The sequence below is a fragment of the Propithecus coquereli genome, unplaced genomic scaffold (genome assembly GCF_000956105.1).
Source record: "Propithecus coquereli isolate 6110/MARCELLA unplaced genomic scaffold, Pcoq_1.0 Scaffold221, whole genome shotgun sequence".
In the NCBI taxonomy this organism is placed as follows: Eukaryota; Metazoa; Chordata; class Mammalia; order Primates; family Indriidae; genus Propithecus; species Propithecus coquereli.
The window spans coordinates 626,094-644,471 of NW_012147301.1; the positions used below are offsets into that span (position 1 = coordinate 626,094).

Genomic DNA, 18,378 nt, shown 5'->3' on the forward strand with positions numbered 1-18,378 from the left:
CAGGAAATAGATTTCTGAACATTTGAGAACACCCTTTCTCATTGTCTTCCCCAAGTGTGTTTTTCCCCAACTCGATTTCACTTTATAAACATTCATCAAGTGTCTACTATGGGTAAATTGTGGCACTTTGGGCACTGTGCCTATCAGACATAACTCAACTATGACACATATTTGTGAATTACCAAGAGTTTTATGCTGAGGTTTGCTTTCCTGACCTGCTCAGTTTTGAAATAAGACTGTATAGAGGGGTAGAAGGGGCAAAACTGAGAAGAGGCTAACTCTGTAGTCTTAAATTTGGTAGGAGGCTGCTATGTGGCAAAAGACCTGACCAATATTAATAGTATTTTTTCCCTGTTATACCTTGGCTTCCCTTCATGAATCAAGTGCCAAATTTCCATATCTTTATCTGCAGTTCCTAGCAAGGAGATGGTGGCTTGGGGGAGTGGTGTGATTTGCTCACACAGCAGGTTACTGCTGGTGGCCATACTCCATGGAATTCAGAGTCCATTAAGTCCACTGTCTCTCCTAGGTGCCATATTGCTGCCCATATCGAACCTGTGTGCAAATGTTTCTGTGAAAACTCACAAGTGGTATGATTTAGATCTCTTGTGGTTTTTCAAACTATCCACCTTCTCTCTCGTTTCAAACCATCTCTCACTTCCCAGGAAAGAGAGGCAATGTGTGTGGTGTAATGTCTAGGCTTTGGAATCAGATAGACTCGAATCAAAGTTATCCCCTTTTGTAACTGTGTGATCTTGGAGAATTCAGTTGACCATTGTGAGCTTCAATGCCTTATCTGTAATATAAGGATGACAATACCTGCCTTGCAGTATTTTCTGACATTAGATGCCAGTCTGGTGAGAACATTACTTTTTATCATATGCATAGAGGGGTAGAAGAGGCAAGAGGAAGACAGCTGTGTCTCTGTAATTCTTTGTGTTTCAATTTTGGTGTGTGCACATTGCTATTAGTGAGTTTGTTTCAAACTGGACCCTCCCCTGCCATATCCCCTGCTCCTTCCCTTTTTTAAGCCCTGTTTTTAAGGCCCTGTTTCCAATTAAAGGACAATCCCCTCCCCCACCCCAGGACAATTTTGCTCACTGTTTATTTTTTTGTGCAATTCAAGACTATCTGTCTCCTAGATCACAGCTGATAACCCTTCTCTTCCCATGTAAGTCACTGCTGCTTTCTCCCTAGAGACTTTGAACAGGGAGTTGCACATGTTGATTAGGCCACAATCTCAGAGTCAATGAAATGGTGGCTCAGAGATCTTTCCAGGACCAGTGAGAATCCTATGTGTCACTGGTGGGAAAATGTGCATTTATGTGATCTACAAATTTGTTAGTGTTTACTGTCAACCCCAGCCATCCCTCCAATGTAACATGTTCATCCTATCCTTATTTCTTTTCTACTCCTCTTCCAGGCCTGTCAGATTGAGTTATAATACCACTGATCTCTTCCTCTCTCTCTTTCTCTCTCCCTTAGTGCATTTGTACTTTTCGGGTCACCCCTTCTGGATAGGCCATCAGGAGTTGAGCAGCACAAAGTCCAGATGGTAACAATCAGCCTTGCTCTAAGCCCTGGCCAGTGGGTGTTAGAATTTGATTACTGTAGTTAGTGGCCATTTAGGAGTTGAGCAGCCTTAATCCCTTAAACGTAGCCTGGCTTGAGAGGAATGGAGGTGGGTGGTAATTTCACCAGGTGTTTTCCTACAGGGAGAAGTTGGAAAAGGATGCAGATCTGGGTGGTGTTTCAACAAGGAAATAAATGGAGGTCCAAAACTGTGAAAAGGGTAGCAATAGATCTTAGGGTAAAACATCTGAACAAAGCTGTGGGAAGTGACCCCTGGGAGGAGAGGCAACAGTAAGAGCAGCACTCTCAGTCTTTTCCAGTAAGATCCTTATGCAGTGCTTTTGGGCAGTGGTTGTATGGTCAAGTTAATGCTTTTTATTACCAGGAGCCAGGTCAGAGAAGAATTTCCCTTTGGGTCCAGCACGGTATTATCTTCATTAACCAAGAGGATGCCTGCCACTGGCACACTTGATTATGTCATACTTCTTCAACAGTGATGACAGAGAATTCTATTGCAGGGTGGCAGAAAAGGGGAAATCAGGACTTTGAAATATGGACTTTTAATTAAAATGGTATCAAACAACACAGAAAGTATAAAATGCGGAGATTCAGTGAAAAGAGCCTTGTACTAGAAGTCAAAAAGCCAGAGCTAGTTTACTACATTGTGACCTTGGACAAGTCACTTCACCTCCTTGAGTCACAATGTTCTCATCTGAAAAAAAAGTCGATACCTTGTCTATCCATCAGGGTTGTGTTCAGAGTCAAGTGAGAATCTTCAAGGACTCTATAGCCTATAAAGTGCTGGGTAAATTAAACAATTATTATTACCTTAATTGCTTGAGCACCTAATATTAAAAAGAAAAACAAAATGAACCAACAAGCTGTGATTTGCATCACTAATCTCCCCGCAATTCTGCCTCCTTCTGTTGATTGACTTAAAATAGGGTATAACTTCCAATAAGACCAGTGATTTAAACCTTCCTTTTTCTTGTTCCACCGAGGGAACAACTAACTGGTCATCCATGTCCTGTGAGACCTCAAGAGGGATGTTAGCTCTGCCATTTATTAACCAATTAAGGATCACCATCTCCACATTACTTCATTTCTCCAAAACTCAGTTTCCCCATCTATAAAATGAGGATTATCATGGCACCTACCTTTTAGAGACATTGTTAGGATCAAATGAGATAACTCATGTAATATAATTAGTGTAGTCCTTCCCACATAGTAAGGACTCACCAACTGTTAGCAATTCATCTCATTATTATGACTCCAGGAAGCTTGTCCCTGGTAGCCTCCTCTTACCAATTGGCACAGCTTTTCAGCCTTGTTACCTGGCCAGTAATTTCTCTGGAACCAAGGCCCACAACATAGTCTCTTCTTTGACAAATTAGTGTCTCCCACAATCACTGTTCTTCCCTTCCTTTTTCCTCCAGGTTTGGTGAGCTGTCAAGCTACCATACCTCTGGCCTCCATGTGAGGTAATTTTGCTCAGCCAGGGGCAGTTCTCTGCTCAGAGGCAGCAAGGCTATCCACAGCTTTAGAGGTTGAGTGGGATATCCCATGGATTGGTCATCACCCACCCTACCCCCAAGCTAATCTCACCCCTGAGGTGCCCTTACCTGATACCTTGCTCCTGCTCTCACCTACCATTGGTGGGACAGACCAGCCAAGGCTCTCACTCTCTCTCTCTCTCTCTTTCTCTCTTTCTCGCTCTGTCTCTCACACACACACTCTTATTACCACCACTCACACACAACCACTGGTGAATTAGTGAATTTCATTGTCCCTAGACCACTATTGCTACAAGAAGCAAGCAGAACCAACTGGTCTGGAATCAATTTCTGTCTACCCTCCTCATGATTCTTGTCAATGCCACTTCATAAGGCTGAGAAAAAATAAAAACCAAAACACACATATCCGCTCTTTATTATCTAACCACTTCATCCCCAGAGGACTTTTTAGTGAATATATTCTTAGATCCTGTTCAGGCCTTCAGATGGGTGTCTGCATGAGTCCAGTTTAGCAATAAGGCAATCTCCGCAACTCCAGGGTAAACATTTATTCTGCAAGTATATGTAGTTAGATGATATGGACTCACCATCTAAGAGGTATTGAAAAATTACGTATTGGGTACAATACACACTATTCGGGTGATGAGTATATTAAAGTCCTAGATTTCACTACACAACTCAGCCATGTAACAAAAAAAAACACTTGTATCCCCTAAATCTATTTTTAAAAATATTTTTAACCTAAACATTTGTACCCTCATAATATGCAAAAACATTTAAAAAGTAGTAGAACAGAAAAAAAATATTTTAAAAATAAAGCCATGGTTGGAAAGAGACAGGTACTTTTTAAAACCAGAGTACTGAGAGCATGAAAATTAAGTCTTCTTCACTGCTTTGCTGTTTAAGTAAGTTGTAGCCAAATGAGCTACATACAGTCATGTGCTGTTAATGGTGTCTTGATGAACAATGGACTGCATATACTATCATGGTCCCATAAGATAATAATACTGTATTTTTACCGTATGTTTTCTATGCTTAGATACACACATACTTACTATTGTGTTAAAATTGCCTACAGTATTCAGTACAGTAATATGCTGTACAGGTTTGTAGCCTAGGAGCAACAGGCTGTAACATATAGCCTATGTGTGTAGTAGGCTACACCATCTAGGTTTGTGTGAGTGCATGCCGATATTTGCACAATGATGAAATCGCCTAATGACACATTTCTCAGAATGCATCTCTGTTGTTAAGTGACACATGATTATATTTCCACATTTGTAAGCTTCTTTTTTGGCGCTAGGTTGCAAGCATTTTAAAAAACCTTTAAAGGCTAAAGTCTCCAGATTTAGAAGCTCTTGGGCATGGTCCAGGATATTGTTACCAAGTATTAATATATGAAAAATTTGCAATTGTGACATTTCAGGTACCTCTCAAAAGGACTGTGATTTTTTCCCCTCCCCGTTTGTGAAATCATTTGCAGTACATGATGCCCTTCAAGAAATTTAGCTAAACTAGTGGGAAATCTGCAGACATTACTCATCCATGGCTTTTCCTGTGGGGTAAAATAGTAGCCCCTGGGGGAAAAGAAGTAGATTGAAATGATCCCCAAGTTGGATCTGGCACCAAAGTCAGATCATGATGATCATCATGTAGTTGTTTGGTACTGAGGGGGGAACAGTAGAGGGAAGCAGATCAAGGTTCAGACCCCAGCTCTGCTACTCATTGTGACTTGGAACTAGTCACTTAACCTCTGTGAGCTTCAACTTCTCTACCTCCCTCACAGGACTGTTGTTGTGGCCATTAAATGAGATAATGCATGTAGAGCAAAGGCAAATAGCAGGCATTTGTCGGCCAGAAACAACTCTCTTCCTTTGAGGGAAGTGGTCCAAGAGAAACTTAGAGAAGAAATTGCTGCTTCTAATGAAGACCATCATCAGAGTCAGAATAGGAGCCACTGGTCTCCTAATAGATTGTTAGGATAAAGAGCTCATGTGGCTTGGTGGTAGGAGCCCAGGGTTAGTTAGAAGCAGTGGGGTCATGTCCCCAAGAGAAGAAACATCCACAGAATGTTCAAATAACCTTCATCTTTGGTGACTGATGTCAGGTTAAAGTGTGGGGAAGAAGGCAGTTGGAGGCAGGTATTGCTTTATCATTTTTTGGTAAGTCAGTGGCACTAGATAAGCTAATTCATGTCCTGACTTCCGTGATCTTGGTTAAGTTGAGGACCAGTGTCCAAAGTACCCTGGTATCTTTCCTTTTGGGACTTTGTTTAACCACAGAACTTCATTTCTAGGCAGCAGCATTTGCTGCTGTAGCAATAGGGATCTCCCACGAAGCTTCCACTTACACTGTTCCTTTCTCTGCATTTCCTGCTTCTAAGCTTTTGGCTCCCCCAAGGCTCAGAAACAATCCTCCTTCCCCTACTCAGAACCTTCAGCCTTCCCTGCATTTGTAGAGCAAAATCTATCTTCTGCAGGAAGACTTCCCATAAGCCACTTTTTTCCTCAAATTTCCAAAGCTCTGACCCAGCCTTCCTCTTGATCCCACTCTTGGAGTCAAGCCATCTTCCTGCTGTCTTCTCACATCCCTTTCCATGCTATTTCCCTGGAGCCCCCAAACTATGCACGTGTTCCAGAAGTCACTGCCAATACAAAGCAAACTCAATGGCTGCAGTTATGGGCACCTTCACTCACCTTAGGAAGGTCGGTGAGGAGTCCACACACCAGTGAAATAGGGTGGCCTGAAGCCCAGGCCCAGTTCTGCCACTAATTAGCTGTTTGACTTCAGTAAGTGCAGCCCTTCTTGGGGCCTTATTTTCATCATCTCTAACAGAGTGAGGAGGGCTAAGATTACTCACTGCTAAGGTCAAGGTTAGCTCGGAAAGTTAAAAGGCAGTTTTGTGGCATAAGAATAGACTTTGAACTACGTAGACCAGAGTTTCTATCCTCATCTTACCAAGTTAATAGTGGCCATTTATAGCAGTGAAATGGCTTGCTCAAGGCTGCACAACTAGTAGGCAGCAAAACCAGCATTCAAACCTGCGTGCAGTTCTGGGAGGGCTCAGCAGAGCGAATTCCCCCTTCCTGGCTGCTGCCAGACCCAAGACAGTTGCTGACAGCCAGGTCACCGCTTTCTGCACTTTGTCAGCCTGAGCCCAGATTGCTCACCTCCTCCCCACTCCCCAATTAGTGATCCTTATCCTTCCTAGGAAACTCCAGTAATAGAAAAAGGGAAGGGGGAGGGGACAGACAGATTTGAGAACATACAGGCTTATCGGCTAAGCTTCCACTTACACTGTTACTTTCACTGGATTTCCTGCTGCTATGCCTTTGGCTTCCCCAAAACTTAGAAGTGTTTAGGCTTTATGGTTCCAGCGGGCTAGTTTTAAAGTCACCAACCCTTAATATTTATTTTGTCAATGTACTCACACCATTGCAAAATGACATGTATATACAGAGAGTCATTGCAGTATTGTTTATAATAAAATGAGATTTGAAACCACTGTCTATTAATAGGGGACCACTTAAATAAATCACTCTACATTCATGCAGTGGAATGCTATGCAATTGTAAAAAGAATTTTACATACCAAGAGGCAGCTTGGTATTGAAAGAGCTCCATGATATATTAAGTGTAGAAAGCAAGAAACAAAACATCGTACATAGAATGCTAAGATTTACATGAAGAAAAAATAGATGTATATATACATGTTTGTTCATGTGTATAAAATATTTTTGAATGATATGCAAGGAACTGGTTAAGGTGTTTGCCTATTCAGAAAAACTAAATAAATGTAGCATCATTCTCAACTTTCCTTTATTTCACTAACAGAAAATGGGAACATGGATGATCCTCTGTAGTTCTTCCATAGCACAGGAAGCAGTGGGAGGGGATTTGCAGCTATAGTTCAGACCTGGGCAGTAGAAAGATCTGGCTTCTCAGTGCTAGGGGTGACCAACAGGTCTCTGCCCATGACTCTCCTTGCTTTAGTGCTAAAACTCCTAGAAAAACCAGGACAGTTGGTTACTGTGCTCCTCATTCTTCTGCTTCAACCTTTAGCCAGTCAGGGAGGGAAGATTCCAGTAGTGGCATGAATGGGAGCTATGGCAGCAGCCCTCGTGTCCACAATCCACAAGGGACAAGGGACTCACAGAGTGGCAGGCACATGCTCTGCAGGGTATCCTCATCTAACAGACAAGGAAGTTGAGGCTCAGAGAGGTTAAGTGATTTGCCCAAGGTCACACAGCTAGTAAGTGCTGGAGCCAGTCTGTCTGACTCCTGCCACGTCAACGGGACCCTGGGGAATGTAAAGCTTTCAGTGAAGCAGCGGGTCTGGCCTTTCTTAAGGCCTAAAGCACCCGGAGTTGCACTTTAACCAAATCAAACACAGTTGCTCTGAATCAACTTTGGCAGGCCTGTGTTAGGAAATGGCTTTCTTCCCAGCACACCCACCCCCAAAGCAAAGAGAATAGATGTTCCAGGTCTTCTAACTGAAGGAGACATAGGCAAAAACCTGGCCTCCCCAGCTGTGCCCATGGTGGGAATCCATTTCTCAGTCGGGGAGTGACAACCTACTCATCCCCCAACTTGGTCCAGCCTCCCTCACAAGAGAAGCATGAGAAATTAAAACAGAAGAGCAGCAAGCTAATAACAGTAGTGGTACATGTCGCGATGCTTGCCTACTTTTTGTTTGGGTGGAATTCAATTTGGCTATGTAATAGGGACTTATTTTGCTAGGAAAGGGTTAAAAACTCCCCAAAGCCTCATGCATCAAAAATCCACCAAGCCACAGAAAAGCAGACATAGCAGATAGTAGAAGCTTTGGGGATTTGGGAGGAGAATAGGAAAAGGTCACAGCAGCAGCTGTACTTGCCCCTTCCCAATTAAGCAGCAGGTGGGTGTTAATTACATATAGGAAACGGCTGCTTTACAGACCCTGTTGAGATATTTTATAAATATGGAGAGAGTGAAATGCTCACCCTTCTTGCTGGCAATTAATTTATGCATGCTGAGTTGTAAGCGGCGACTACCTCTGCCAGGGTGCAACAGTTTCTGGGAGTAATGGATTTGGGGATTGGCATATCAAAGAGGATCCAAAATGAAACTAAAGCAGACTTTTCCAAAGCTCTAGCCTTTTCTGCAAGGGCTGCCACAGTTTTGGCAAAGACATTTGTGTGAATGCTGTACACAGGACCTGAATTACCTATGCCTTGGAGTCCTGCATTCTTGGATTTGAATAAAGCCAATCGATCTCTGTGGTGATTGAACTCGGGACAATAGACTAATTAGCAGCATATTCATTCCCACTACAAAATAGCCAGCCTTGAGAGTTTAATAGTAGAGACCACAATGTTACTTGGGTTTTAATGTCAGATAGAACTGGAGGAAGAAATAGGAGGCCTGCCTGTAGTGTGTTCTCATTTAAGAAGCAGCAGGTGGTATCCTGGTATTCCAGTATGTACAAGGACCCTACAACCCTTCCTGACTTCTCCCTATCTGCAGCATCATAGATATTGCCATGAAATGTGGCAGCTTGGACCAAGAAGATTACATGTGTGTCCCATTTTAGGAAATAGCTGTGTGCCTGTAAAGGTAGCCACAAAGCAAAATTTCCCATGTAGAGTTCCATTCCTCATTGTCTTTCATAATAACACTAGAGATGCATTCTTCTGACAAATATTTTAGTCCCAAGACACTGCAAAGTCTCAAAAGTGCAAAACAAACATGGGCAATCTTATTTGAGAGGAACACTTTCAAATTCCTTAATAATGTCTTAAAAATAAAAATATATGGGCAAGCCACTTGAAGAAACTAAGTTCAGGATGTCTTTCATAGAATAGAATGGAGTTAGAAGATGCTTGTCACTGCTTACTTCAGAGGGCTGATGGGAGAATTCCATATGAAATTAAAGGCACTTTATCAATTGCAAACTGCTTTAGATATGTGAATTTTAATTACTCTTCCATTTGATCTTGGACAGTCACTTTAAAAAAACAGAACTCCCCTCTTGCTCACCATAGAACATTAGGTCTTTAGAAAAATAAGGATTACCATTTGCTTCCTGGAGGGAAGCTCATTACCAGTTCTAGTACTGATCATTCAGAGCTGTTCACAGAATAACTCTTAATTTTTAGCTATCTGTGGTCTTGTCTTTCAGGACAAAGTTTGCTGGGGAGTGGGTGGGGTATGTGTTCACTCTGTCATGTATGTACTAATTAACCAGGCCCTCCCAGTTTTCTTATCATGGGGAGAGGGAGCAGAGTCCACCAGCATTTTGTAATTACGGGTCTTTGAGCAAAGTTAGGAACAATACCCAAGCCTCAGATTTACCATCTAGAAATTGGACGTGACACTCCACGTGGTTGTGCTGAGGGGGCAATGAGATGATATTATCTGCAAGAGGACTGGGAAGCACTGTGCAAATCCTCTTAGGAGCTAAGCAATACCTGCCTTTGCAGGATGTGTGTGCTTGTTTGCTTGCTTCTTCCAGTGTGCATCTCAGGTCCTCAGGTTCCATTTAGCAGCCCCAAGCAGGTAAAGGTTGCTTTGCATGCACATACTGTATTTCATTGACTTGGGACAACCCATTGATTGAGGGATTTTTAGCTTCTGCCTATTCAAACTGGCTTTCTGGGGCTGCTTGTTGGTTTTTTAAATAATTGTTTATTCAGAGACAGTAATTGGGTTAGTAGGGAAGTTTCTCTGAAGGAGGACAGAGTTTAAAAGGAAAAGGACTACATGCAATGTACCTTCTCCAAGATCCAAATTTAGGTATTTGTAGGAGTTCATAGATGATGATTAGTACTTAAGAAACTCTTCTTAGGGCATTATAATTCTTCTCCCTACTACATATAAACTCTGAACTTAAACACTACAACCTCCTCTGATGTGACAGTAGCTATAGTTCAGAAGTGGCAAACTGGTTGCCTGTGGGCCAGTCTTGGCCTGAATATATATTTTGTTTGTCCCTCATGAGTTTCTTTTTAATTTCAGTTGCTAACATTTCAAAATTATGAATCTTCATACAAAAATTGCCAGCTTGTCTTGAAAAATGGAATGAGCTGGTCACTGGTCAGCATTCAAACATGGCAACCTAGAACATAGTAGCAACTGGACTTGGGCTTTCCAGTTCTCCATACTCTCTGCTAGGTCTTGTTGACTCCTCTGTTATCAACTAGCCTTCTATGGGCATCGATTAGATAGCCCTATACTTAAAGTGTTTGTATTAAAACTGACCAGTTTAGTATCATAGGACAGCTAGGAGATCATTAGGATTTGGCTGGTATACCCAATGGCAGGGTGTTGGCCATTTTCTTGGTGGAACCCTTTATTTGAACCAGAAGGTAAACATTTAGGGCAATGAACATAAAGGTCCTATGGCTCTTTCAAATGATTCTCTAAGCTCATATAACTTTGCTTTTGACTACATGAATTATCAGTTCCTCCACCTCTACTCCTACGATCCACATTTTTGAGACAAGGAATGTGCCTGCAACTTCTTTAGCTGCCCCACAGGGCCTAAAAAAAGGTGGAGTCCACAATGGGAACTGGGAAAAGACAGATGAAGCAATCCATCCAATGACAGATGCATTGCAAAGTCCTTCTTTTCTTTTTTTGACTGACAAATACTAGGTTCATGGAATGAGAACTAGAGGCTTTGATGATTTGCTGTGTCCTTGGACAGATAACAGGATGTCAGTAATTAGCAGGGCATAGATGAGGGAAGAAAAAGAGAACATTTCTTAAGTACCAGGAAGGAAAATTAAGGAGTGATCGTTACTCCTAAGGGTTGATAGAAGGAAGTATCTGGGGAAAAGAGGCTGAATTCTGCTTATATCAATAAGTATTTCAAATCACCATGGTCTAGGAATTTTCTGGAGGGACCAGAAAGCCCAGGGTTCTGGGAATTTTCTGGAGGAACAAATCCCTCTCCAAATTTCCTCCTCACTTCCTCACCTCATTATTCTACACCTGAAAGGAACAGGAGGAAGAGAGAGCTGGTTATGGGGGTAGGAGGAGGGAGGACAGTTAAAGTTAAGAGAGGATACAGGGGTCTTTTGCAGCATTTTGGCTAGGGAGCATAGGGTATAGGTTATAAAAATGGAAAGAAATCAGTAGTTTTTAAAATGTGTAATCTCAGCCGGGCACAGTGGCTCACACCTGTAATCCCAGCACTCTGGGAGGCCGAGGTGGGCAGATCGTTTGAGCTCAGGAGTTAAAGACCAGCCTGAGCAAGAGCGAGACCCCATCTCTACTAAAAAAATAGAAAGAAATTAGCTGGACAACTAAACATATATAGAAAAAATTATCCGGGCATGGTGGCGCATGCCTATAGTCCCAGCTACTCGGGAGGCTGAGGCAGGAGAATCCCTTGAGCCCAGGAGTTTGAGGTTGCTGTGAGCTAGGCTGACACCACGGCACTCTAGCCCAGGCAACAGAGCCAGACTCTGTCTCAAAAAAAAAAAAAAAAAAATGTGAAATCTCTAAGGGCTCGTTTCCAGATGACCTGAAACTTGGTGTCTTGTAGTATTCATAATATGAGGTGTTTGAGGTTAGAATAAGTAATTTGCTTGTGCTTAACAAAAACCAGGTTTTAACTTCATTATTATCTTATTCAAGGCAATATTACTTCATTTGGTTCCTTCTGTCAATGCCCTCTTGGGTCTTAACTTGGTGAAGAGGTTTATGCAGGTAAACAATTTGAGAACCACAGAGCTTACCTACTCCCTGGCATTGACACTCTGTTCTTGTCATGGCTGACTGTGCCCTCCCGCTTCCAAATGGTAATTTGGCTTTTGACAGAAACAAAGTAAGTTGACAGGCAAAAGAAGGTGAATTCCCACAGGCTGCCAGCCCTGTTCGGGTGCCAAGGGATTATAAACTTTGTGTTGACAAGTCATAGCATCTGCCAGAGTAGCTCCAGACTTGATCCAAAATATGTTCATAATAATAATAACATTATTATTTATAATGATTTGTTATTGGAAGGCAGCTCTATAACCTCACCATCCACTTCAGGAATCCTCCTCATTCTTCATTAGTAGACACACATTGAAACTTTCCCTTTCTGCTTTATACCTCACCCCCTGGGTTTCAGGTATAAAAGAAATGGCCTCATTTCTGCCTTAAAAAAACTCAGCCATTCCCCCAAACAGCCGGACTGTAGACAGAGGTTTTGGGTTTTTTTAAATGAATATTCTACATATACATGCCCCTGCCATGTCACATGGATGTATGTTTATGTTCCTTTAATGATTTTAACATTTTAGTTCCTTTAATGATTTTTTTATTATTGTAGCTTTATACTAAGTTTTAAAATCTAAATGGCAGCTAGTCCTCTCTTAATTACTGTTCTTTCTCAGAGTTTCCCTGGCTATTCTTGCTTGTTCATTAAAAAAAAAATTAATAGATAATTTTTTAGCAGTTTTAGCTTTTCAGAAAAATTGAGTGGAAAGTAAAGAACGTTCCCATATACCCCCTCGCACCTCCCAGTTTCCCCTGTTATTAACATCTTGCATTAGTGCAGTACAGTTGTTGCAATTGTGGGTCAATATTGGTTCATTATTAACTAAAGTCCATGGTTTACATTAGAGTTCACTCTTGGTGCTGTACATTCTATGGGTTTTTACAAATGTATAATAACAAAAATACACCATTACAGTATCATACAGAGTAGTTTAACTGCTCTAAAAATCCCCTGTGCTCTACCTACTCATTCCTTCCTAACTCCTCTTGAATCCTTGGCAGCCACAGAACTTTTTTACTGTCTCTATAGTTTTGCCTTTTCTGTAATGTCATATAGTTGGATTGATAATATGCAGCCTTTTCAGATTGGGTTCTTTTCTTAGCAATATGCATTTCAAAGTCCTCTATGTCTTTTCGTGGCTTGATAGCTCATTTCTTTTTATCACTGAATAACATACCATTGTGTAGATGTACCACAATCTGTTTATCCATTCAACCATTGAGGGACATTTTGGTTGCTTCCAAGTTTGGGCAATTATGAATAAAGCTTCTATAAACATCTGTGTGCAGATTTTGTGTGGACATAAGTTTTCAATGCATTTTGGTAAATACCAAGGATTATAATTGCTGGATCATATGGTAAGAATATGTTTGACTTTGTAAGAAACTGCCAAACCGTCTTCCAAACTGGTTGTGTCATTTTGCGTTGCCACCAGCAATGAGCAACTGTTCCCATTGCTCTATATCCTTGCCAGCATTTGATGTTGTTAGTGTTTTGGATTTTAGTCATTCTAATAGATGTATAGTGGTATTTCATTGTTGTTTTATGATGTTTTAACAATTTTTAAAGTTATTTTTCTGGTGCTTGCTCTAGGGATTACAATATACATCTTAACTTATCAGAATCTACCTCAGATTTATACTAACTTAATTACAGTGAGCTATAGAAGCCTTACCCCTATATACTTCTATTGTCTTTAATGATCCCCTGACTGGTAGAGCTTGGCTGGGGTCACCTGAGTTAAGGCTGGGTGCTGGATTATTGAGAATACTCTCTGAATAACCATGTAGGATGGTTTGCTGGGGTAGGATATGTGATCTAAATGTAGACAAAACAGGAACTTGAAGAAAGAAAACCGTTTCTCTTTCTTGCTCATAGTAATACCATAAAAGAGTTTGGCAAATGTCTAAGCTAAAATCTGGGTCCTCTTGGGCTATCATATTCACAGGTTATAAAGTAGGAGATCTTAGTTTACTGGTCCATGGCTTGCAATGCCTGAAAAATGGGTTCTTCTTCAAGAGTAAGTGCTTTCCAGAAGAGACCAGGAGAATGTAGTTGTGTAGATATCTGACAGTCTGAGCTAAAAAGCTTTAAACTGAAAATGGAGTAAAGGAGAAAATATCCAACCAAAACCTGTGAAATGAGCTAATATAGGGAACATTATATATGTGAAATAAGAACAGTAAAGGAAGCATTTAATAATTGACAGAGCAGAATAACAGGGAAAGGGCAGAAATAGTGGGTGTGGCTTTAGTTGTACAGAGTTGGAGCAGTTAAAATCCAGAATTTAAGTCTTTAGCAGAAAGAAGTAAATAGGACTGTCTAGGTATCATGAAGACTTAGTGTGGAAGAGTATATGAATAGAGGTGAGAGGGTTTGGATACGTATAGAAAACCAAATGCTGTCATTGAGAGTGCGTACTACAGGCCACTTGGCCAGAGAGAGGAAAGAAACGATACATTCTTAATGCTTAGACAAGAGTTGTTTTCTCATGATGACTCAATCTCAACAATTTAAATATAATTTATCATTCTCTCTGCAACCTCCCCCCTTCCCACAAGATCTTATTGTTCTCTTTGTTCTGACTTCTCAGCACCATTCTTTTGCATCTCAAGGGTGAGACAATAACCTTGACATTCCCATAAATTGTCAAAAGGGTTCTGGTAAATTATGATTGCTCATGAACTGACTTTTCAGTTGAGATACAGAGACTCTGTCCATTAGTAATAGCTAATTGGTTAGAGAATTGAACATAATGTATAAATGTGTGTGTGTGTGTGTGTGTGTGTGTGTGTGTGTGTGTGTTTTCCAGGAACGACAAAGAATTGTTTAGATCATGGTCCCAAACTCAAATGCTTGCTGGAGTTAGGCACCCCATCTGAAGGGGGCAGTTGTTACTTGGTTCCAGCAGATTGCTGCCATGTGAGAATGTAAGTTCAATATTACCAGATATTCTGATTTTTTTTTTTTTTAGAGACAGGGTCTTGCTGTGTCACCCAGGCTGGAGTGCAGTGGCACAATAATACCTCACTGCAGCCTCGAATGCCTGGCTCAAGTGATCCTCCTGCCTCAGCCTCTCAAGTAGCCTGGACTACAGGTGTAAGTGACTGTGCCCAGTCTATTCTGATTTTTTAAAAAGAAACAGGAAACCTGCATTTTTATATGAAATCTTACACCTTTTAAATATTATCAACTAGTTAAAAGCTTTGAAAACACTAGGTGGGCCTAACAAAACACTTTCCCAGCCACCCAATAGTGAATTCTAATTTAGATGATAAATAGAATTCATGGTAGAGCCTTGATTTGGTGACTTAAATTCAGTCTGGCTCTTTGTCCATTAAGTATGGGTTTGGTTTTAGCTAGGTGAAGGTGAGTACTTTTCCCAAATGGCAAACTTGCATATTGGTTTGTATCCTGTAACGTAACTGAGAACTTCCTTGATGGTAAAAATGGTAAACGGACTCTAAGCTCAGTTAGCGTCAGTCTGTTCAGCAAGTAACTGGAAAATCAGTGGTCAGATTGTGAGACACATGAAGTAACCAGAAGGTAGTTCTCTTTTGGTGCCCTTTTTATGTGCTTGCTCCCTCATCAGATCATGAGTCTCCTGAAGGTCATGGTAAGGACTTTGGATTGGTTCTAAAAGTGTTGAGAAGCTATTGGAGGCTTGTGAGAAGGGAAGGGACACGATGCAACGTAATATTCCAAAAGGAACACTATGAAAGAGCAGATAGGAAGCCCCTGTCTAGAGCTACAACATGGAGACTTCCAAGAAATCTGCCCTTACACCCTTTTCCTCTACCACTTGTTCTTTCGTAGGAGCATTGTTCTTATATGTATGTGTTCATGTCTCTCCCCACTACCCCCTACCACAAATGGAGATGCTCTCCATGGTTCTTGGGCTATGTATCGTAAGAAACGTGAAGCCTATATCATCCTGAATCTGTTATCCAAGGGTAACCAATGTCTTTTCTGATTGAACTAACTTAATTGTGTTCCCTCAGGCCATTTCTCAGATATGTGACAGAGATAGAGCCTTCTAGATATTTCATCTTTCCATCTGAGAGAACAAGTGATATGATCTTGCAAACTGATCTAATTACTCAACACTATGCTTCTGTCTTTCAGAAAATACTGAAGGAAGGACCTCTGCTGAAGAACTGTAGCTCCTTCAAGAGATGGAAGCTTAGATACTTTCTGGTTCAAGGACAGAAGCTCTACTTTGCACACCATCCCGCGGTAATGTATAGAATCTTGTTAATTGGGTTAGTGGGTGGGTGCCAGGAAATGTTTATGTGTGGAGATGGACCAATAGGTAAAGACACGTTGGCAAACATTAGGGTGAAAGCTGAAACCCTCTACTCTTTTTTTTAAACTTGTCCTTTTGGGACATATGGGGGACACTTTTCTCTTCTTCCCCCTCCCCTTTTCCCTTCCATTTCACAGTTTCCTCAGTTAGCTTCTGCACCCAGAGCCAACTGACTATATAACTTGCGGGGCCCAACGTAAAATGAAACTGCAGGGCCCCTTATTAGAAAAGCAGGGGAAAGTTCTATGAAAGGTACTAACATTTAATGCCCTATATTTATACTAAAACATAAAGCAATGACTTACCATGGCATTTTCATTTGCTATTTAATGTCATTCTAAGTAAATAAAAAATAAAATTTTAAATAGTTAGCATGAATTTTACCATTCATCTGTACACTGTACAATGCTAGTTTTAAATGCAAATAGAAGAGCATTTACATTAACTTATATGAAGAATTGCCAAAATTATGCAATTTGCATTTAGTAGCACATAGATGGGTATATATTTTTTCACCAGTACACAAAACTAGCTCAACTGTTTTTATTTCACTACTTGATACTTGCACATTCTACCAACACTTTCTGACTTGAAAAGAAAAAGAACTGTGGGTTGCCCTATCTTTCCTTTTCCTTCCATGTCATCCTTTTTAGTGTGAATGGTTGTCTAACACAGGGAAGTAACATGAGTAAGGAAGAATATGATAGGGCTCCTTGGTTGTTCATGTTTCTTAGAAACCATTGCCTTTTTTTCTGTTTGAAGCAGGTTCTGGTTCTAACAGAAAGTGTGGCCTCTCAGGGCCATCAGCTGCCCCACTTAGTCCTAGATATAACAAACTTACCTTGTACTTGCTTTGAGTCTTGATAAACTCCCACGAATCATGGATCCACTGGAGTTCTATGCTCACGGGCATCACAAATGCACATGGAGAGACAAGACATAGGGTAGACATGCACACTGTATATATTTCCTCTGCTCATATGCATGATCCATTGTCCCATTGAACTTCACTTGCCAAACACAAGCTCAAAAATAAAATTATTAAGAATTTCAAGATGGCAACAGCACAGCATTAAACCAAGTGTGTGGCCCTTCTGAACATGGGGCCCTGTGTGACTGCACAGGTTGCATACCAGTGAAACCAGCCCTGTCTGTATCCATAGTACTGAATTCCTCCCACTGGCTGGGTGATACCCACTATTGCCAGTGTATGAGGAGACACAAGCCTCAAACTAGATGGGACTAGCAACACTGTCAAAGGCTGCCCCCCAATAAAATAAGAGCTGATAACAATCTGCTCCACCAAGCCACATCCCATTATCTTCTCCAGCATAAACCTTTATATTTGAGTAATTCTGAATTGACCAATCCAAGCCTTCCCATAAATCCACATAAATGTTTAGGGAAGAGCTGTGTTTTGATTTAGTTTGGTTTTTTTCTTATTTTTCACATGATATATGAACAAAAATCATGTTGCTACATATATCCCAGCCCTCAAGCCAAAGAAATGATTGTACCATGACTGCCAAAAATGCCTGTCAGCAAGTGTGTATGTGTGTGTCTATTTACTTTTTAATGTCTCTTTGCTTCATTAACCAGATGGTTCCTTGTCCCTCTCCATCTTATATCTTTTCAGTTTGCACACTTTGAAACAATTGATCTGTCTCAGGTCGCCTTGGCAGAAACCAGCTGTAGAAACCTTTGTCACAGTTTTTGTGTAAGTAAGATTGGGAATGACTGAATGGGCAGGGGTGGGGGCTACCTGGAAAGAGGGGTTGCCATACTCACTTGTTGCCTCTTTGTTCTCCAAGACTCCTCTGATTCCAAAGTGTTATTATTCAGGCAAACATTTTCTACCAGCCCACTTATGGGGGAAAAAGTGATGGTCTTGTTTCCTATTACCAGCCTGGTATAAAACTAAGCTGATTTCAGGGGGCAGGGTAGGGGGTGTGACTATTACAAAAATCAGTCCTCCTGGTAAAGGTGATTTAGAAGAGTATCACTGGGAGGCTTTCAAGAGATTAATAATATGCTACAGAAATTAGCATGATGATCAAGTTACATGACATCCCCTCCTTTGATGAGATAGATAAGAATGTAAATCCACATCTCTACACAAAGTTACGGAAACTAAACAATATTCTGCTGAATGATTCCTTCATAAATGAGGAAGTAAAGATGGAAATCAAAAGATTCTTTGAACTAAATGACAAAGGTGACACAAGTTATCAAAATCTG

At 41.0% G+C, this 18,378-nt stretch overlaps 1 protein-coding gene across 1 annotated transcript in view; it reads left to right on the forward strand.

The window, feature by feature from the left end:
* The window catches only part of DGKK (diacylglycerol kinase, kappa), a 116,324-nt gene that overhangs the window by 34,282 nt on the left and 63,664 nt on the right, over positions 1-18,378 (forward strand). Inside the window, exons 2-3 of the mRNA XM_012644854.1 lie at positions 15,960-16,070; positions 17,777-17,857. Coding sequence (XP_012500308.1) covers positions 15,960-16,070; positions 17,777-17,857 — 192 coding nt within the window. The remainder of the gene's footprint in view (positions 1-15,959; positions 16,071-17,776; positions 17,858-18,378) is intronic.